Raw genomic sequence first — 22,058 nt, 5'->3', positions numbered from 1 at the left:
TTGGGATTTTCCGGAGGAAGAATCAACGCGAAATGGTGCCCGAGGTGGCCAGGAGATAGGGGGCACGCCCACCCCCTGGGCGCGCCTGGCACTCTCCTGGGCCACCCGTAAGGCGGTTGACGCTCTTCTTTTGCCGCAAGAAGGCTAATTTTACGAGAAAAATCTGGGCGAAAGATTCACCCCAATTGGAGTTACGGATCTCCGGATATAAAAGAAACGGTGAAGGGGAAGGATCTGGGAACGCAGAAACAGAGAGAAACAGAGAGATAGATCCAATCTCGGAGGGGCTCTCGCCGAGCCAAGGACCAGAGGGGAAACCCTTCTCCCATCTAGGGAGAAGGTCAAGGAAGAAGAATAGGATGGGGGGCTCTCTCCCCCTTGCTTCCGGTGGCGCCGGAACGCTGCCGGGGGCCATCATCATCACCGCGATCTACACCAACACCTCCGCCGTCTTCACCAACATCTCCATCACCTTCCCCCATCTATATTCAGCGGTACACTCTCCCGCATCCCGCTGTACCCTCTATTTGAACATGGTGCTTTATGCTTCATATTATTGTCCAATGATGTGTTGCCATCCTATTATGTCTTAGTAGATTTTCGTTGTCCTACCGGTGATTGATGAATTGCTATGATTGGTTTAATTTGCTTGTGCTTATGTTGCTGTCCTATTGTGCCCTCCGTGTCGCGCAAGCGTGAGGGATTCCCGCTGTAGGGTGTTGCAATACGTCCATGATTCGCTTATAGTGGGTTGCTTGAGTGACAGAAGCATAAACCCGAGTAAGGGGATTGTTCCGTATGAGATAAAGGGGACTTGATGCTTTAATGCTATGGTTGGGTTTTACCTTAATGATCTTTAGTAGTTGCGGATGCTTGCTAGAGTTCCAATCATAAGTGCATATGATCCAAGAAGAGAAAGTATGTTAGCTTATGCCTCTCCCACATAAAACTTGCTATCGGTCTAGTAACTTAGTCAATTGCTTAGGGACAATTTCACAACTCCTATCACCACTTTTCCATACCCGCTATATTTACTTTATTGCATCTTTATCTAAACAGCCCCTAGTTTATATTGACGTGCCCTTTATTATCTTGCAAACCCATCAAACAACACCTACAAAGTACTTCTAGTTTCATACTTGTTCTAGGTAAAGCGAACGTCAAGCGTGCGTAGAGTCGTATCAGTGGCCGATAGGACTTGAGAGAGTATTTGTTCTACCTTTAGCTCCTCGTTGGGTTCGACACTCTTAGTTATCGAAAGAGGCTACAACTATCCCGTATACTTGCGGGTTATCACTTGGCGATTCGGATATGGAGATTCCTTTCTTTATAAACCGACTCTTTGTAACCCTAGTCCCCTCCGGTGTCTATATAAACCGGAGGGTTTAGTCCATAGGACGATAACAATCAGAATCATAGGCTGGCTTCTAGGGTTTAGCCTCTATGATCTTGTGGTAGATCAACTCTTGTAATACTCATATCATCAAGATCAATCAAGCAGGAAGTAGGGTATTACCTCCATCGAGAGGGCCCGAACCTGGGTAAACATTGTGTCCCCCGCCTCCTGTTACCATTAGCCTTAGACGCACAGTTCGGGACCCCCTACCCGAGATCCGCCAGTTTTGACACCGACAGCTACCAGTAAGCATCAGTAAAGATTTGAACTTGGAAAGCAAGGAGGAACAGTGGAAATGTGGCTTTTGGTGGGGGGTAGATATTTCCGTGGTGGCAGAAAAAATTCGCTCGGTGCCGCGAGAAACTGGTGGCAAGTGTGGTTCAAGCGTGGGCGGTGACAATGAACCTTCCTGCTAAGCTAGAAAAGATGGTGCGCCAAGATATTTTATATCACATCCAACACGATTCTTGGTACTAAAATGTTTGTGGTATACCTGATTCTTCCATTCTGTTTTGAAATACAAAATGGTGTTACGGAGGGAAAGGATGGTGTTTGAATTGCTAGAACATTTATCTATGACGAACATGCAACTATATCAGTGTCGTGTTAAAATTTGGAATTATTTCAGGTTCGTTTAACATTTTTATGCATTAATTGAGTTTCTAGGCATTTAATGTGCATAATTCAAATTTGAACTACAAGCAGATGCTCCAGTGCACCAAATTTTGTTGAAAAATCACATGTATGTCTTTGGGTGAATTTATAGGTCCCATGCAAGAATGGGAATGAAATTCAAACATCTGGCGTGGTGGCTCAGCCGGAAACATTGAGAAACTTGGTTTTTAAATTCCTGTAAATCCCAAACTCGCCTGGAAATTATGAAACTTTGCATGGTACAACATACTGTGGTAAAAATATTGGCCGAATTGGGACAAGTCTTGGTATAAGCTTCTTGCAAATTGGAGCTTCTCTTAAGAAGGTGTGTGGTTTCGAGAGGGAATGTGTCACCTTTGTGTGCGAAATGACATACGCTGCCCCCCTCTTGGTTTTTTTACAGAGCAAACATATAACTATATGAGTGTCATCTTAAAATATGGAATTATTCCGGGTTCGTTTGGCCCTTTTTATGCATTAATTGAGTTTCCGGGCATTTAATGTGAATAATTCAAATTTGAACCACGGGCAGATGCTCCAGTGCACCAAGGTTTGGTTGAAAAATCACATGTGTGTCCTTGGGTGAATTTCTAGGTCCCGTGTAAGAAATGGGAATGAAATTCAAACATATGGGCGTCGTGGCTTGGCCGGTAACGTTGAGAAACATGGTTTTTTAAATTCCTGTAAATTCAGAACTCACATGAAAATCATGAAACTTGGCATGGTGTCATTTCATGGCACTAACATGTTGTCGTAAAAAAATTGGCCGAAGTGGGACAAGTTTTGGTATAAGCTTCTTGCAAATCGGAGCTTCTCTCAAGAAGACTCGTGGTTCCGAGAGGGAACGTGTCACCTTTGTGTGTGAAATGATATACGTTGCCTCCCCCCTGATTTTTTACAGAGGCGACATAGAACTATATGAGTGTCGTGTTAAAATTTGGATCTATTCCGGGTTCGTTTGGCCTTTTTATACAATAATTGAGTTTTTGGGCATTTAATGTGCATATTTCAAATTTGAACTAGAAGCACATGCTCCAGTGCACCAAAGTTGGTTGGAAAATCACATGCGTGTCCTTGGGTGAATTCCTAGGTCCCATGCAAGAATGGGAATGAAATTCAAACATCTGGGCGTCGTGGCTCGGCTGGAAATATTGAGGAACTTGGTTTTTTTAATTGCTGTAAATCCAAAATACGCATGAAAATCACGAAACTTGGCATGGTTTCATGACATGGCACCAACATGATGTGGTAAATTTTTTGGCTGAACTGGGAGAAGATTTGGTATAAGCTTCTTGCGAACCGGAGCTTCTCTCAAGAAGGCTCGTGGTTCCGAGAGGGAACGTGTCACCTCTGTGTGCGAAACGGCATACACTGCCTTCTCCCGCCTTGATTTTTTTACACAGGCAGCTTAAATCAATAGGAGTTTCGTGCTAAATTTTGGAATTATTCCAGGTTTGTTTGGCCTTTTTTATACATTTATTGACTTTCTAGGCATTTAATGCACATAATTCAAATTTGAACTACAAGCACATGCTCCAGTGCTCCAAAGTTAGTTGAAAAATCATTTATGTGTAACTTGGGCAAATTTCTAGGTCCCATGCAAGAAATGAGAATGGAATTGAAACATCTGGGCGTCTTGGCTCGGCCGGAAACATCGAGAAACTTGGTTCTAAAATTTCCATAAATCCAAAACTCGCCTAAAAATCATGAAACTTGGCATGGTGTCATGGCATGGCACCAACATGTTGTGGTAAATTTTTTGTCTGATTTGCGAAGATGCACACATTACCAATCAACAAAGTCATTTTAGAACACGTGTTGTCACGTTACAATCGGAAAAATAAGTATATTGAAACCGTGGGCGTTCTACTTACCATTTACGTGCCGCCACGCGTCCTCTTTTTTTATTGGCTAGGAGGTGTCATGTGGGGTGGCTATTTGAGTAAGGTAGGCGTGCGATCAGACCCCTATGCATGCTCATCGGGATGAGAGCCTTTTGACCTCTATTCGTCGCCCACCTCTCTTCCAACGTCTCCATTAGTGGTGCCCGAGCCCCTGTTTAATGGCGTGGCTATTTCTCACTCGACTGAGATTTAAGGGAGAAAAAATAAAATCTAAAAATAAAGTTTTGCACGGATCTTGATGTAAGACCCCGACGGACCTATATAGCAACGACTGCGACTTATAGCAAGACTGACGAATATAAGGACGATGATAGTGGATAATTATTGTCTTACATACTTAGGAAGATAATTAAAAAAGCCATATGTGGCTACACCCAAAATACACAAGGGAAAAAGAAGAAGGAAGACGCAGACAACGATCTGGCTCACTGATCTCTACTTTCTTCATGTGTTGTTGTAGGCCGCGGTGACTAGTTCCCGCGGCGAGCGGCGATGAGCTCTTTTGTTTCCTCAAGACGCTGCTTGAGAGCATCCACGGATTCCTCCACCAGCCTTTGGTGCTCGATGTGGAGCATGACATTCTCGTCCATAAGTTTCTTGATGATGACGCTGGTCCTCTTCAACAATGCAGTGGTCTACTCGTATTGCTTTGTCATTCCGGTGATCTTCGCCCTCAGCAGGTCGCGCTCAATGCAGAGCTTCGCCTTGTCCTCCCCTAGTCCTCGGATGACGCTGGTAGCATTTTCAAACGAGGCGTTCATCTCATCCTGTAGCTTCATCCAGTCCTAGATCCGACCCATCAAGTCATCGAGCATAGCGCGCATGCGCCTGTGAGAGTCCTCGCCTGCCCGCGAGACATTTTCCTACGCCACCGCGGTGCGGAAGGACATCTCTGCTGCATTCGCGGTGTGGCGGGAGATCTCTGGTGCTTCCATTGCGCGGTTGGACCAGTCTACTGCATCAACGGTGCGGTAGGACCTCTGTTCTGCTTCAACTCCGCGGCGGGACCTCTGTGTTGCTACAGCGGCGCAATGGGACATGTCGGCTGCTTTTGCGGCAAGGCAGGACATCTCTCATGCTTCCGCTTCCATGCCCGCCTCTCCCTGGTAGTAATCTCTCGACCCAGAACTCATGCGGGCCATGGCAGACGCAAGGGAACGACGATGAATGACTTGTTTGTTTTTCTGGATGAGGAGTTGAGGAGGAATAATGTGCTGTCATCTTGGAGTAGGTAGTATTTATAACCAAGTACTAGTACGCTCCTAAGTGGGAAACCATTTAGGTTTTGATTGGTGTGAACAGGTTTGTAGTTAAATATAGCGTGGTAGTAATTTGGAATGTGACGGGACGCAGGCTCAAAATTTAATGTGGGCACGCGTTCTCGGACGCGTAGGTGGCACGCGTTCTATAATTTCTAAGTGCAACACTTCCCGGACGGGCTAACGTGGGCACGCGTTCTCGGGCGCGTAGGTGGCATTTGCACCATAGGGCGCACCACAATAGGTGATGTCAGCACATGTCTTGTTCCCTCAACTGTGCGCGCTCGTTATTACCATCGCACACGCTTCTTTTAATTAGAATGTGTGCCCGTCTGGCGCACACACGTTGATCTGTCTAACTATTTCTGTTTGTTGTGGCTAATCACAAACAGTTCATCTGTGTGAAGTGTATGCCGTTAATCACAGACACCTCGATCTGGTTGACCGTTTCTTTTGTGTTACCTAATTGCAAACAGTTCATCCATCTGAAGTGTATGCCCTCAATTGCACACACCTTCATCTGGCTGCCTGTTTCTATTGTTCCGCCTCATCACAAACAGTTCATTGGGGTGAACTATATGCCGTATGTCGCACACACCTTTATCTGGCTGCCTGTTTCTATTGTCCTGTATCATCGCAAACAGTTCATATGGATCAATATGCCCGCATCGCACACGCAACTAAACTCTGAACCGTGTTTCATGTATCCTTCATCGCAAACGTTTTGCATCTTTTTTGACGGGTTTTTTACATCACTGTTTGTGATCAATGCATCGCACACAGTTTCATCAAAGGGTCTCTGATCGTAGTGTCGCGTTAGCAGCATCCTGCAGTAGTGAATCAAAGGTCCTAACAGTGATTCAATATATACAAAGCTTGTTTCACATAAATTATGAATTCTCGTGAAAGCATGATAGATGCCTAAATATGCAAATGATACACACGGATCTGAAGTTGCCAAGATCTGGTAGGAAGAAGGCTATACCACATGTGAAGCATGAACAAACACTTAAAAGAAAATGTGCTAACTAGATTACTGACTCTAGTGAAAACGGTAGACTTTTGGAAATATGCCCTAGAGGCAATAATATGTATTATTATATTTCAATGTTCATAATTAAGAGTTCATATTTCACACTATATTTGCTATGATCATGGAATATGTGATTGAGTGGAAAACTCATATGCATGTGTGGAATGATAGACGGTAAAGATTAGGTTCCTAGTCTTGCCTCTAAGACTGGCTCAAGTGTTGTTAGTGATCGTGTTCTTCGAAACTTAGGATATTGTTAAGTGTAACGACAGTCCCTAAAGAACATTGAGAGTATGACATTAGAAGAATGATCATATTTAATCGACCCAAGCTTGTTTGTTATACTTTGAGATAATATCGTATGAAATCAATTGTTATAACACAGAGTGTTAGCATGTGTTTAAGTTGTCAGAACATAAGAGTATCGTAGTCATTTCCTACCGTACGGTTGACTTTGGGGTTGCTCAAATGTAATATGTAACATGTGATCGTAATGACAACTTATAGGTTCATCGAAAAGTTTGACAAGGGACTAGATAGCTCAACAGTGGGATTTGCTCCTTCGACGATGGAGAGATATTCTTAGGGACCTCTTGGTGTGATGGCATCAATCATAATCTGGCCAAACACAAGTGACTATGTCATGTGATGCCGGAACACTTCAACGAGAAAGAAGAACAAAATCGGTAACGAGGATGATGGTATAGTGAGCATGTGCATGACTTAGGAGGATACCGATGCTCCTCGGGCTTTTGTAAAGTATTGACATCACATGATAACCAAAGGTTCACTCAAATGTCATTCGTGTAATCATAGGGATCGATATGGGTGTCCATGGTTCCGTTATCGGTCATTGGATGAAGGAGTTTCGTGCAAGTCTATGTTTTATCGAACCTATAGGGTCACAAGCTTAAGGTAATCATGATCTGGTGAGTGCTATTAGGATGAGAGTATCGAGGATTTATTTATCGAACTGTTTCATTAATATTTAGAATAGTTTCGAGAGGAACCGGAAGCGTTCCGGGGTCACCGGAAGGGTTTCTGAGTTTATTGGGCAATACCGGGTATTACCGATAAGTGTTAAATTAAAAGTAAAAGACTACATAAGTTATTAGGAGGCTTTTATATTTAATTTAATATAAATGGGCCTTAAAAGGCCAAGTGGTGGAAATCTACTTGGGCGACTTGGGCCCAATTAGGAGGTGGCGCCCCTTCCCCCTTAGGTTGGAAAGGGGAGGCCAAATTGGAGGGGGTTTCCCCTCCTCTTGGCCGGACAAAGGGGGGGGGGACTTTTCCCCCTATGTGGCACCTCCTCTCCCCTCTCCAACCTATATATACTAGAGCTAGACCTAGTTCCTATGATCCTCGTAATTAGAAGCCCGGTGTACTTATAATCTCCTCCCTCTAATTCTCCAACGACGATTAGCTCTGGACGACGAAGCGCTGCCGGATCATGAAGATTGTACAGTTGCAACCAAGTAGAGAGGCCATACTTTCGGTCTTCCATTCGAGGGATCGTTCGAGAGCGGTTCACGGGGTCATCATCAATGGTTCGAGGGACTCCAAGTATGCTCTACACCGACTCGCCTACTTCTGCTCCACTCCGGTGTCGGTAATGATCGTTGAGCCAAACCCTATATGCATCTTCATATAGTTTGTGGGTGATCGTAGGACAATGCTTTTGTTTTCTGCTATGTCTCCCAATAGACCGAAGGCATGAAATGCTACTTAAGTCACTCCTCGTAGTATTCACCTACAACATGATATGTTGCAGCCACTACGGTCAATACATTGAATGTATTGGCAAGTTCCACAATTTTTATGGAAGTGCTGTTCACCTACATGCACTTTAGTTGGTGGTGTTCAAGGCTCTTTGCAACAAAATAGTTTATCCAACTTTTGTAGTAGGTGGTCTACTCTAATAGCTGGACATACCATATCAGATATTAGTCCTGGACAAACCATCTCAAATAGTCATCCATAATGCATATATATATATATATGGGCCACCGTCTGACACGGCTGCCCTGGACCAACTCCACAGGTTAACCATGATCTCACACCGGGCAACTAGGCTAGTCATTATTCCATTGTTAAACCCATCAAAATTTAATTAAGAAGAAGTGATTATATCAAGCTGACAATTCTCATAAGAGTTGCTCAAAAGTTGTCCATAATCGAGGACATGGCTAATGGTGATTAGTCTTTACACTCTCGAGAGATTTGTGTACTTTACCCGTGATTCCTAGTCACATCCTTCTGCTACTAAACTTCACTTGTGAAGTAGCTAGGTAGACCAAGACGAGAATTTGGGGGAAGTGGTAGCCCATGCCCAATGGCAAACCCAGTCCAACCTACACACCTACATCTGCTGGTCATGCCGGAGGGGTTGCCACGACTTACTTGGTCAAGACAGAGCCCATATTGACTCACGATTACACATGGAAGCTACTGAATTTTGGACTTGTACAATCCCTTTGAGCCTGGGAGGTCACCCACTGGTGATCTCCTCCTGCAGGTAAACCATAGACATGGACGTATGAGAGTCACCCCTGGTTTCCCACCAAAGCAATACCGAAGTACCACCCAGATGATTCATTAATTAAGTTGTTATTAAGTAGTCTTCCATAAAGTAACTTTTTGATTGTTGATCCCAATCCATGTAGTAGCAGCTAAGCAACTACTCGATGGTCACAAGGTCAGGGTAGATGGACCTAAGTTTTCAACTATTGGGTTGATGCAGAATTTAGCAAGCTTAAACTCACATCCCTATCATGGCATTTCTACAATGCATTGCAAATGCTGCGTAACATGGTCAAAGTGAAACTTGCCTTGGTTGGTGTTATCCTTGGTACACTCCTCACACTCACAAGGGTTGCACTCCTCGCAATCTAACGTTAAAAGAAATAACACACAACAACCATAAGAACATGATCCATGCAAAGGGAATACATGCATCAAAGATCTTTAAGAAGCAATCACTCATCACAAGGTGTTGGTATAGTTTGGGTTTGGTTTCATGCAATTACTTTACAAAATTTTGAGCCTTAGCTTAATTTGAATTAAGGTTCTCCTATTTAAATTCAGTTTAAGTTAAACTTAAACATGTTATTAAACATCCAAAGTAGTTTCAAATTGTTTGTATCAACTTTAAACTATTTAAGAAATCTTAACTAAGTTTATTATCTTAATTTATTTAAGAAAATAATTTGAATTTGAAAAGTGGTTCACCTATTTGAATACAACTTGAACTAAGTTTTAATTGAAGTTTGAAATATAATTCCCTAAAGTCAACATAGTCCAAATTTATTGTTTCTGTATCTACTTACAAATTACTTAACCAAGTATTTCTCATCTTTGTATCTACTTACGAATTTTATCCAAATAAAACTAGGGTCATAACATTATATCAAACTATGTTTGAATTAATTTGAACTATGTTTAAATTCTAAAAAGCAAGTTAAAATAAATTTACTAAGTGCTTAGCTAAAGTATCTAAACTAGTCTACAATCCAAGCTATTTACTTTTAGGTTTCTTTTAAAAACCTATTTGATTTCCATTTAAATGAAAACTAGATTTGTTTGTGTTCTATTAATATTCATATTTTAAATTATTTAAAAATTAGCAAACAGTGGGCTAAGTTAAACTACATCACGCTAGGTTTAATTTGCAAAAGGAAACAATCAATTTGCATTAATATTCTTCAAGTTATGTCTATTTTAAGATCTAAACCATTCTGTTTGAAATTACTTTTTCAAAAATTCTACAGAGCGTTCATTCCGTAAGGTTGAGTCTACAAAAAGAATCAACTAATTTGGACTTCTAGATAATTAGTTACAATATTTTGACGTTTCAAGGTCTTTTCTGCAAAATTGTGAGTTACTTAAATTAAAATGAATTGTCCTAGATAATGTTTCAGATAAGGTTGGACGTGGCACTCTCGGATTCGCCGATACCAATTCGAAATAAAATTAAAATGTAACCGTCAAGTCCAATGGCTCAAATGAAAATGTACCGGTTCGTTTAAGTGGTCTAACTAACACGTTAGATTAAAATGGGATGGCTAGGGTTTGACGGGAGCTCACCCCAGAGCTAGGTCATCGGAGACTCGCCGGAATAGCTAGGGACGGTGGCTTGCGGCTTGGACTTGACGGTTACAGAGCTTGAGGGGGTCTTAGGCATCCCGAAGGGAACAGACGGACGCAATGGTCGACGGTGGTGGCGTAGTTGACCTCAGCGGTCCTCAGGGGTGACGGAGACGTCAGTGCAGGGTCGCCGGAGTAGTGCACGACGGCGACGAGCTTCAGGTGTTGACGGCGTGCTTGTTTCTAGGCGAAATGGGGTGAACCAAAATGTCAGGAAGATGAGCGTGAGCACGAGAAGACAAATGGAGAAGGTGAGCAATCAAATGGATGACGGGGCTCACTAGAGCTTCTTCGGCGGAGGCGTTGAGCTTCGGGCTATGAAGAACTTGGTACTCCCGTGGTGTCTAGGTGTGTAGAAGATGTCCAGGAGGTTCGTCGTGGAGCAGCTGATCGAATGGTGACGGTGGTTGGGCTAGGGGTGGCTTGCCTCGTCGGAATTTGACCGGCGATGAGCTAGGTCAATGGCAAAGGTTAGGAGTCTGTCGGCGAGCAGCCTGACGGCGATTACAAGCGGTGGTAGGGGATTTTAAAGAGGGACTCGGGGGATATATAACTGGCATGGCCATGGCCGTTGGCTCGCATGGAGAGCGCGGATGGAGATCGTGGGCACGCTCACTTCGTGTGCGACGTGGGCGTGTGCGTCGGGCGATAGTTGCGCGAGGTGGGCGACGACCCTCACCGGTGTGTCCTGCCTGGCAGTGAGAGAGAAGAGAGAGAGGGCGCAGTGCAAGGGTTGGCTCGTCTGGCTAGCTGGGCCGTTTCTTTTTTTTCTGTTCTTTTATCTTTCTTCTGGTTTCTTATAAATTCAAAAATAGTTTGATTTTGATTTTTCTGCCAACTACAAACTTGCCTTAAATTCACTTTGGAATATTACTAGTTGTGTGAACATTTTGTTTATGGATTTTGACGAACTATTTTGTCACCAATTGGGCACCTTTTGCAAACTAGTTTTATTTATTTTCTATTTTTATTTTTTAAACCAGGTATTACTTAGGTAAAATTGCCCATATTTAAACTATTTTCAAACTCTGGTTCAAGCAATAATAAGGGAAAATATTTATCTTAGGAGAGTTCTCTCCTGCCCTTATGCATTGTTTTGACAAAACTTTTATTCAGAGAAACTTCCATGACCATTAATTAAACTCTAAAATGGTTTAGGGTTTAAGAATTGGTCATGTTTGTTTCAAGAACCAAATATGCAAGGAAAATCATGGGTGCAAATGCTTCTAAATGTAAATCCTAAATTTGGGGAAAATTTGGGGAAAATTTGGGATGTGAAAGAAACATAACCCAAACCCTAAATCTAGAGTGTCAATGCGAGGAAGAGCTACAAACCGCATACATTTTACCTAAAGATTGATGGATCTGGTAAAATGGTGAAAAACATAAATATGTCACAGAAATCGTTCGTTCGGTTTGGTCCTGGATCAAACATTTTCAAAATCTGACTTGGCAACTAGGCTTACTTCATGATCCGGGCATTCCATCTGACGGACAAAAACAACGTTTGTTCCATAATTCTGAAAACCTGACATTAGATTTTTATCGATTCCGTTAAATTTTACCAGCCAAAGTCATTGGTATAGTGTATGTTCAAATTGTTCTAGGTAATGTTGAAGTTGATTTTGTCAGCTCTCTTCTCTTTTGGTTGCTTCACACAACTCCATTTTCTCACTCTTTCTTTGGGAAAGGAGGATTACCTCTGGCCTCCGTATCAGTATGATGCATGCAGCCATATTATTAAGTAATTTTTATAATTCAGTACAATCTTGCAAAAAGAGCTTGTAAAGCATAAAAAATTGAAACATGTCACAACCGGCAAAAATAGGACAAGATGACTAAACACCTATCCTATCATTGGATCGCCATCCAAACTGATTGTAGGTATCCCGTGCCGCCGTCTCCCAACGGTTGCATCCAATAGCCATATGCTCTTTAGCTTCCCCATGGCTGAGTGACAACCACATATGAATCCATGCAGTTGTTTTGTAAATGACCTGCAAAAAATTGTAATGGATTGTCTGTTAAAGATCACATCATTTCGACAGTTTCACATAGCCCAAAGTAATGCGCACACACCCCGACTTGAATATGTGCCACAATTTGAGACTCTACTCCGTCTAACCACATCCGAAATAACGTGGTAATACTATTCGGAGGACTGGCGTTAAAGGCCACATGTACCATACACCATAAAAGCTTGGCTAGTGGGCATTTGAGAAAAAGGTGTTTGATAGTTTCATCTTGGTGATAAAAGCAACATCATTTACTACCCTCCCATCCGCGTTTTGCCAAGTTAGCCTTAGTCGGAATCACTTCCTTGTGCACAAACCACATACAAATTTTTATTTTTAAAGGCCCTTTAATCTTCCAAATATGAAGCGATTTCGGGATTGGACTAGAGTCTAATAAATCTAGATACATGGACTTCATTGTGAAAACTCCAGACACCAAAGTTTCCAGTGAAGTGCATCAGGCTCATCAGAAACGTTAACCTCCATCAATCTGCGCACAAGATTTAGCCATCTGTCCCCAACTTGGGACCTTCGGGACTGGATGTTTAACGGAACCGACCCTAATATTGTACTAATGAAAACTTCCTTACGATGTATAATATTGTAAAGCGATGGATATTGTGTGGCTAGCGGTGTGTCTCCTAACCATGTATCTCTACTCCTATAAAAAACAGAGTTGGTGATGATGGTGTGCCTGCCATCCTGCAATATAGGTTGTCCGATTTATATCTGACGGATAGGAAGGAAACAATGTCAATTTTGCAAAAAGATACCCACACCCCTCTTCAGATTTGTATATAAGGCCTTCCCTCGTTCATCCTTTTCTCCCACATTTGATGTTCCGTGCAACGCATGAGCATCTTGCTAGTCTTCCCTGAATCTTGTCATGTGGCCACTCCCAACGATAAACCCTTTTCTCACTCTTGATTTGTGTCTCGCACACACACAAGAACCAGTGCAGTGTCCATAAAAAAACAGTGGAGTGAAGCTTTATTGAGATATATATATATATATATATATATATATATACACCACAAGGTTTGGTGCTGAATCAGCCAAACTCCACAAACCAAACGTTAGAGCTGATTGACTTAGCTCTAATTTCAAACCTACTCCGTATAAGCGAATAATTTCTGCAAAGCGGGCCCAACAAAACGAAGGCATGACAAGTCTCGGACAGGGTGCACGGCTACTGCAGAATATTGGATTCGACCGTTACTCTTTAATTTATATTTATATATATTTCAAGGATACATCAGGGCCTTCACAAAAAGAAGAAGAAGTTGCTGCGATGCTCAGTCCTCGTCCACAAAGATAGTCTCTTGCTTGAAGAGGCCCCCAAACACGGGCCTCACCTCCTTCTTGGGAGCCGGCTGCATTGTTGCCTGCTTCACCTTCTGTGCCACCGGCTTCACGACGGCCCTCTGCGGTGCCAGCTTCTTGGCCTTGGCCTGGCCTCTCACCGTGGCGATCTGGGCCCTTGGTTCCTCCTCGTCCGAGCTCCGCGCGGTCGCTCCTACGGCTGCAAGCTGTGTGCTGAACTTGTCCCAGGAGAAGTCAGTGTTAAGCTTGAGCCCCTTGGCTCTGGTTAGAAGGTTCTCCAGCGAGGCCTGCGCCTCGTTCACCGTGCTTGCGCCTGCCTCTTCTGAGGTCGTATCCTTCGCTTCCGTTTTGAGCTTACTGGTGGGTTCTTCTGCATCAGCGGCTCGCTGGGAGGCCAGGGCTTCCTCCTGTGCCCTCGCATTTGCAGCAGCTTCTTGGTACTCTTTTCTTCTAATGTCCTCAGGAATAGCTCTGAAGAGGGAGATAAGAATAGTTTTTGAAGTAGCAACAGAAAGAATTGAATTCCATGCGTTTAGAAAGTCACACGGTTGCCAAATGAACACTGAAGATCATGGCTAATGATGTAGTAATACTACTATTGAAGATACTCTCTTTATTACTTCCTCCATCAGGGTTTATAAGTCCCCCCCCCCCCCCCCCCCCAGAATTCTGAGTCTAACTTTGATCCAAAATTTTCACTAATAAATAATGAGTTATATGACTCAGAACATACATCACTTCACTGGAAACTTGTTGTGGCACATAACTATCTTTTGTTAGTTAAATTTGTGGTCAAATTTAGGCTCCAAATCCGAGAGAGATGTATAAATCCCGGTGGAGATAGTACAGTATTAGCACGGTTCTCTTATTAAAGTGCCACATAAAAAGGCTATCAATATCAAAGGATTCAAGAAACAATATGGCGGAGAAATTTTGGTTAGCCTACTCACGTTAGTGCCTCCACTGTGGGCTTGGATGTTCCCAAGGAGCTAGTTGAAACTTCCACAACCTGGAAACGAGAAATATCATTGGGAAAACTAAAGTTGAGTAAATAAGGACCCATACGTAAAACTAAATTTGAATTATAGGGTGTCTTTTCTGTCATCATACATAGCATCTAATGGTATACACAAACTTGGTCATATAAGTTTTCAAGAAAAGCACATTCGCAACCAACAAGGCCTGGTCATCCAACTAAATAAACAAGGCCTGGTCAGAAACAAGTAGGAATTAGGACTGAAAATTTCGACACGATGTCTTCACTATTAGGAATTTAGTTTAGCAAAATCTTACACTTTTCCTAAATAAACAAGCATGTGCATAGCCAAATTTAATTAAGTAGAAGCTGGGTGTATGCTTATTATGACTGTATCCCTTTGATGCTATATTTTGATGTCCTTTAACGTAAAAAATGTGCATAGCCAGATGGATAGAAGAGCTAGATCCGTGTAAAGCTTCCGTTTCGAATCTCATGTAGTAGTATTCAGTGTTGCCACAGCGTAGTAAAACTACTTGGTGGTCCGCTCATTTTTATTGCATGCATGGTTTTATTATGATATACACTTCTGTTTTAAACGATAAAGTGAACATGTTCATAGTTTGTTCATCACACTTCTACAGACATGCAATGCAAAATTTACTGTCGATTTAAGCAAAGGGGGTGGTTCGTTGGTCTCGAAGCCGTTGTTCTAACTGAAACGCAAAATAAGAATTTTGCACTCTCGTTAGAATTGCGCCACCATGCAGTATATAGTGGCAGAGTAATTATTCCACATTATTTTTGAATTGCCTTCGCTTCACTATTTGTTCTGCCTCGGAATGATGCATTGTGCCTCATCAGACAAAAACTCAAAAGCAGTGCACCATTTGTACTGCCCAAACTATGCAGGCAGTACAAATGATTGTGAAATTACAACAACAGTGCAAAACTGGGATGCGGTGCAAGATTGTACTGCAAGGTAATGCAAGCAGTACAATATATTGCGTGATTTTTGTGTGTGCACATTTTCCATGTTTCGATTAATAACGTCTTTCATGAAATTTGATAACCAAACAGTCAATGTAAGCAATCGGATTCTAGTTAAGCATGAAAACCCCATGCGATGGTGCTAGGATAGATAGAGCTCCTCATGGAACTCCGACAGAACCCTGGATTGAAGTGCCTATCAAAAACTAAATAAGGTATGCCTTTGTGTGTGAAGTTTCATTACCTTGTTCTCTGCGATCTCAATGTTGGAGAAAACATCAGCCACAAGGGAAGCAATCTGCAACTTGGACACCTACCAAAACACACAAAGCAATGCATATGATTAAGAGAAAGCAACGGCACAAAGCTTCATGTGAACTGCATTGCACTATCACAGCTTTAAACTACCTTGCCAGTGTCAGTGGAGGAAGTCGTAGTGCTGGACGAACCCTCTTTGGCCAGGACCAGCCCATACGAGCTCTCAGGGTCGTAGTCTTCAGTGAGTGACGCCTTGACTAGCGTGTAATTGACATCGGTCTCTACCACCTTGGCCAAAAAATCACTTAGCGGCAGAGTCTGCACGCGGGAGAAGAGGTTCGAGAAAAAAGACGTGAACCCATTAAGCACACTGTTCGTGGAAGCCCCATTGACGCCACCGGCGCCCTCGTCGTAGACCACCACAACATGTGCCACGCCGGCGAGGTCCGCAGCCTGCACTACCCGGAGCGCATCCTCGGTAGTGACCGGCCCGCCCTCTAATCCCTTCTCGACCGGGCCGACCGTGATCACCACCTTGGCCGCTGGGCCGATGGACTTGGCGATCGCCTCAGTGTCATCAAAATCCGACTCCACCGCGTTGAGCCGGCGTGCCTCCGCGGGGGATATGAGTCTGTACGCGACGGCAAGCCGAGCCAACTCCTGTGCCGACGCGAGGTCCGGAACCCCGGCGCGCACGGCGAAGCCTTGCCGCAGCAGTGTCTGTGCAATGCGGACACCCGTCTGCCCCGTGGCGCCCGCCACGAACACCGTCTGTAGGTCCTTCTTTCCCCTCCCTCCGGCAAACAGGGACCCTGTTCCCGGCGATGGGAAGGCCGGTATCAGTGACTTGGCGTCCTCAAACTTGCTGCTGAAGTCGACAAAGAAGGGGTTCTTCTTGGCCTCCTCATCCGCCCCAGGCTTGCCGGCGCCGACGCGGCAGAGGAAGGACGGGGCGCGGCGGCGGAGAGGTGAGGATAAGGGCCGGAAGGAAGGGGGGTTGGAGGTGAGCGCGGGCGGCATGGCGGGCTGACAGGCTGGCGTCAGGAGGTCGAACAGGTGGTGGGCATAGGCGCCGTGAGATGAGGAAGAGGTGACGATGGGTTGCGCGCGCGTGGGATGGCATGTCTGGATTGGGGAGGTGGACAAGGAGCCTATCGGGGGAGGCCATGTAGGCCACCGTTTATCTCCTTCGCGGGAAATCGCTGGCCGTCAGCACGCCCCACGTCCATGTCCTTGGACCCACGGCGAACATCGCATGTTTTTCCTTACCAGGTTTATAAGTATATTTTTTTTAAGCAACCAGGTTTATATATAACTAGCACAGATGCCCATGCGTTGCAACGGGAAAAACTTTTGGTGTGGATTCAAATTTAGCAAGAATTGTTCGATCTTATTCATTTCACCAACTTGCTCCACGCGCACCTTCTTTTAGTCAACTTTGACAAAGCGCTCATTTTTCTGCTCAACTGTGACAAATTCTATATCTATATCGACAGACAAACGAAAGTAAAAAAAACTTGAAAAAAAAAATCTAGTGCACTCCATATCTTAAAAAGTCACAAATATGGTTACTCACCCCGCCAAAAAAGTTACTTTCCTCTCTAATGATTGTTGTTGTGATAGTGTAAACATAATGTAATTGTCGTCGTGTCTGCCAGAGTTTCACTAAAGGGAAAAAAAAGAAAAAATAGATAAAATCAAGAACCGAGGAAGAAAATTATGAAACTTAGAAACTTTTGTTTAAAATTGTACAATTAAAAATCTTAATTTTATCTAAAAATCAGATTCATAACAGAAAGTTCAAATATAAAATAAAATAATTTAATGTTAGATTTCCTACTAATTAATTTTGTGATATGCATATATATATGCCTGCTTTTTAAATAGGAAGGCAATCAGCGACAATAATTATCCCCGCGTGCATCTTACTTTTTTTAGATTTGCATCTCCGCTTTTAAGTAGGAAAGCAATCAAGCTGCACTAATTGAATCATTGCCTTCCCGTGGAGTCAACTTCTTCATTTGCCTTTTTTTTCTTGGCGTTATTCCTTCCTTTCTTGTCTTTCTAATTGCAGATAATCATTTATTTCTTAGATTCTCGGGGCAGCTCTGCTTATTCTTCAGGCAATTCATAAGCAAACACATTCACGGCTTTAGAAAAAACATAATTTGTCGAATCTATACCAATGGCAACATTAGTACCACCTTGCATATATGTTTTAAATTCAAACAGAAAACGTAAATTAATGGGAAGAAGCGTATTGTGACGGTGAACTCACGGAGTTAATCCGTGCTTTATTATTAGAGAGGATCGATTGTTAGGCCACTCGAACAAAATTTGTTAAAAACTAGAAGACCGTAATTTGTCGAATCTATACCAATGGCAACATTAGTACTCCCTCTGTTTTTATTTACTCTGCATATTAGAGTTGATTGAAGTCAAACTTCATAAAGTTTGATCAAGTTTATAGAAAACAATATAGACATTTATCATAATAAGTCTGTACGATGTGAAAGTACATTCAATAATAAATCTAATGTTATTGATTTGTTATTGTATATCTTAATATTTTTGTTAATAAACTTGGTCAAAGTTTGTAAATCTTGACTTTGACCAAAGCTAATATGCGAACTAAATAAAAACGGAAAGAGTACCACCTTGTATATATGTTTTAAATTCAAACTGAAAACGTAAATTCATGGAAAGAAGTGTATTGTGACGGTGAACCCACGGAGTTAACCCGTGCTTTATTATTAGGGAGGATCGATTGTTAGGCCACTCGAACAAAATTTGTTAAAGAATAATTAAAATGGTTGTTAGACGGTTGTGTAAGTTCACCGCCCATACAAAGTGAAAATAAAGTTCTCTTGAGTTGTTATTCTGTAGATTGAATAAGTTAATGGATTCTATACTATCAAGTGATGCAACTCTCTTCTTCTTTCTATTATTAAAAGAGACCGCATGACCCTCATTTTCATGTAAGAAAATGGAATTTAAAGCTTACAATACAACGATCTTATACATCTACCCGCGCACAACCTCAATTCTCCTCTTTGAGGTTATGATTTTATCTTTTGTTTCTCTTCCTATGCAGCCATATTGTTGGGTATATTTCCCTTTTCCTAATCCTGGGCAAATGTATGACTCTCCCTTCTTATAACGAAAACAAAGCTCCTTTAGGTGGGCAGTTTCTGCCTCCATGGGCCTTCCAAAAAGAGAAAAACTACCATTTTCTCATACAATAAATAAATTGTCACACAACAAACCTGAAGGCTGTAAGTAACGGGCCATCATGGCATGTGGGTTGCAGCCCATCCAACAACTTTTTTTTAGAGGAAGCCCATTCGGCCACTTGTTGTATGGTAATAAATAATAACATCCCCAAAGTTGATTTTTTTTTAAATGATAAGGGTTGCCCCCTTGCCCCAAATTTTATTAAAAAGCAAAGTCAAAACCACAACAGACTGTTATTACAGAACAGAAAGTTAAACATCTCTCTCAACGAAGCTTATCAAGCATGAATCCAAAGGGAAGAGTAGACAACAGAGCTATATGAGAACCTCCACGCACACCAAAACATCAGCTCCATAATCTAACTACCCCAGCGCCATCTACATGCCAAGCGATCCTAAGTAGTTCCCCGTGATGATGGTCGAGCAGCCTCAAGCATCGGATGAGTAGCGCAGCTTGGGAGTCCGTACATAGAACCTCCATTGATGAATATGTTTCCCCACCAAATCCAGCACACACCTCATATTTCGCCACTTTCTTCCCTAGAAAACAAATTCATTCCGAAGCAACCATAAGCTCCATAAGGTAGTAGCAGAAACTAAATTAACAGCATCATAACACTTTTTCTTCTTCGAGAAGAAGATAAATGAACTAAAAGATTCAGGGATAAGCATATCAACACAATCGGATATCACTCCCCAAATTTGTCAGGCAACCACACAGTCAAATAATAAATGTTGTATACTTTCTTTCCAGATCATTACAAAAAACACACGTCAAATCCTCAACATGCTGCCGTTTTGACAAGTTATCTCTAGTTAAACTTTTGTTGTGCACCATTAACCAAAGAAACACATTTATATTTGGGGGTACTTTGATTCTCCAGATGTAATCCTTCCAAACAGAAGTCACCCCCTCAAAATTGATCATCTTATAAAGAGATTTCACATAGTATAAACCCTTACTTTCTAAGGACCAAACAGGTTTATCCACACCATTAGAAGGGCAAAAAACCCTAACCAGATCTAGCATTTCTTTCCACATACTTAAAGTACATTCATCTACGCATATCCTAAAGGTCAACTGCAAGTTCACACCATCCCAAACTTGGGCCACAGAAGCAACCTGTTGCTGACAAATAATGTACAAATCCCAGAACCTAGTTTTGGGTGAACAATCACCAATCCATGTGTCATGCCAAAATGACACATTCCTACCATTCCCAGGAACCCACTTATAAAAAAAATGGCAGCTGAAAAAACCCAGGTGATGCTCTTACAAAAAGGGAACCCCAGTCCTGGACCAGAGAATGTTAGGTTTGTCCACATTATATTTAAACCTAAGTAGTTTTTTCCGGTCACTGTCTCTATTATCGAAAAAATGCTTACTCCAAGCAGCTAACAATGACATATTGAATTCCCTAAGATTAGGAACACCCATACCACCCCATTCTTTTTTCTGGGAAATCATTCCCCAATTGGCCAAATGGTATTTATGATTATCACCTACATTACCCCAAAAGAAGTGAGACATCTGAGATATAATAGCATCAATTGCCCACTTAGGAAATTTCATCATGGACATCAAGTAGGTAGGGATGCTGGCAATACAGGTGGTATGGAGAATAAGCTTCCCTCTGTAAGATAAATTTCTCCCCAACCACCTAGCAATGTTCCTAATGATCCTATCAATAATAGGTTGGATGTCCTCCCTTCTAAGCTTCTTATAATGCAAAGAAACACCCAAATACTTGAAGGGGAAATCCCCAATTTGACAACAAAAGATTTGAGCAAACTCCTTAGAAGTCTCCTCATCTATATGGATAGTATGAAGATCACTTTTATGGAAATTAATACACAAACCAGAAAGTTTTTCAAAACAGGCCAAGGTCCACTTGAGGTTCCTAGCATGATCAACAGAGGCTTCTAAGAAGAGCATGGTATCATCAGCATACTGCAGGCTGACCACACCACCTGGTATTACATGAGGTAAAAGCCTCTTCATCAAATCCTGACTAGCAGCTTTCTTAAGCATCTTAGAAAAGACATCGGCTACCAAATTAAAGAGTAAAGAAGATGAAGGGTCTCCTTGCTTAAGACCTTTCTGAAAATACAAGTGCTCCCTGTGTGATTTTGGTAATTCATGACAACATATCTCTTGTTGGACTAATACTTCTACCTAGTGCATTTCACATAAGTTCAACATTGGAGTGGCATGGACATGGACAAGAGGATGTGGAACCCCCTCAAGATGCTAAGAACAAATATTGGCAAAGACTCAAGACTCTACATTTTCTATTTTAGTGCAAGATCACATTGAGTCCATAGGAAAGCCAATACTATTAAAAGGGGATGAGGTATTGCTTAATGGCCCGCTTGCTCAAAGTGCTTAGTGATATGCTCCAAAACCCTCAGTCACTTTCTCACATCCACATATGTCCTAAACCTAAATGTCAAACTCGGCCCCATCGACTTTGTCTATCCAGCGCCACCGAGTTTCATCTTATCCAGCCAATGCCAAACCCTAGTCACTTTGGTCTCACCGATGGGATCTCGGTCTCACCGAGATGGGCTTGCAAATTCTCTATGACCTGTTGCAACAAAATCGGTCCCACCGAGTTTGTGCAATCGGTCCCACCGAGTTTGCTTGACCAATCCTCTGTTTGCTTATTACCAAAATTGGTATCACCGAGTTTGAGTAATCGGTCAACCCGAGTTGAGGTTTTACCCTAACCCCTGCACATCGGTCCCATCGAGATGACCAACTCGGTCCCGCCGAAAACTCTAACATTCATATTTTGACCTGAATCGATCTGACCGAGTTTGCTGATTCAGTCCCACCGAGTTTGGGAATCTGTGTGTAATGGTTAGATT

The 22,058-nt window shown here is 42.5% G+C and overlaps 1 protein-coding gene across 1 annotated transcript; it reads right to left on the bottom strand.

Annotated features, from left to right (window-relative positions):
* Window positions 1–13,582: 13,582 nt before the first annotated feature.
* On the bottom strand, window positions 13,583–17,074 carry LOC123070463 (protein PLASTID TRANSCRIPTIONALLY ACTIVE 16, chloroplastic). The gene is made up of 4 exons (XM_044493694.1): window positions 16,105–17,074; window positions 15,941–16,009; window positions 14,681–14,739; window positions 13,583–14,201 (listed from the first exon to the last, which is right to left on the bottom strand). The coding sequence occupies exons 1-4, from the start codon at window positions 16,972–16,974 to the stop codon at window positions 13,703–13,705; spliced, it is 1,497 nt and encodes a 498-aa protein (XP_044349629.1). The 5' UTR covers window positions 16,975–17,074; the 3' UTR covers window positions 13,583–13,702.
* Between the last annotated feature and the right edge of the window lie 4,984 nt (window positions 17,075–22,058).

The sequence above is a fragment of the Triticum aestivum genome, chromosome 3B (assembly GCF_018294505.1).
Source record: "Triticum aestivum cultivar Chinese Spring chromosome 3B, IWGSC CS RefSeq v2.1, whole genome shotgun sequence".
NCBI classification, from domain to species: domain Eukaryota; kingdom Viridiplantae; phylum Streptophyta; class Magnoliopsida; order Poales; family Poaceae; genus Triticum; species Triticum aestivum.
Note: the sequence above shows the minus strand (reverse complement) of the source record. Positions and strands in the feature narration are given on the sequence as shown.

Coding starts and splice junctions, on each gene's coding strand:
- LOC123070463 (XM_044493694.1), bottom strand. CDS start 16,974: ATGCCGCCCGCGCTCACCTCCAACCCCCCTTCCTTCCGGCCCTTATCC. Junction 16,010..16,104: donor CCTCCACTGACACTGGCAAG/GTAGTTTAAAGC, acceptor GTGTTTTGGTAG/GTGTCCAAGTTGCAGATTGC. Junction 14,202..14,680: donor CCCACAGTGGAGGCACTAAC/GTGAGTAGGCTA, acceptor CTCCCTCTTCAG/AGCTATTCCTGAGGACATTA.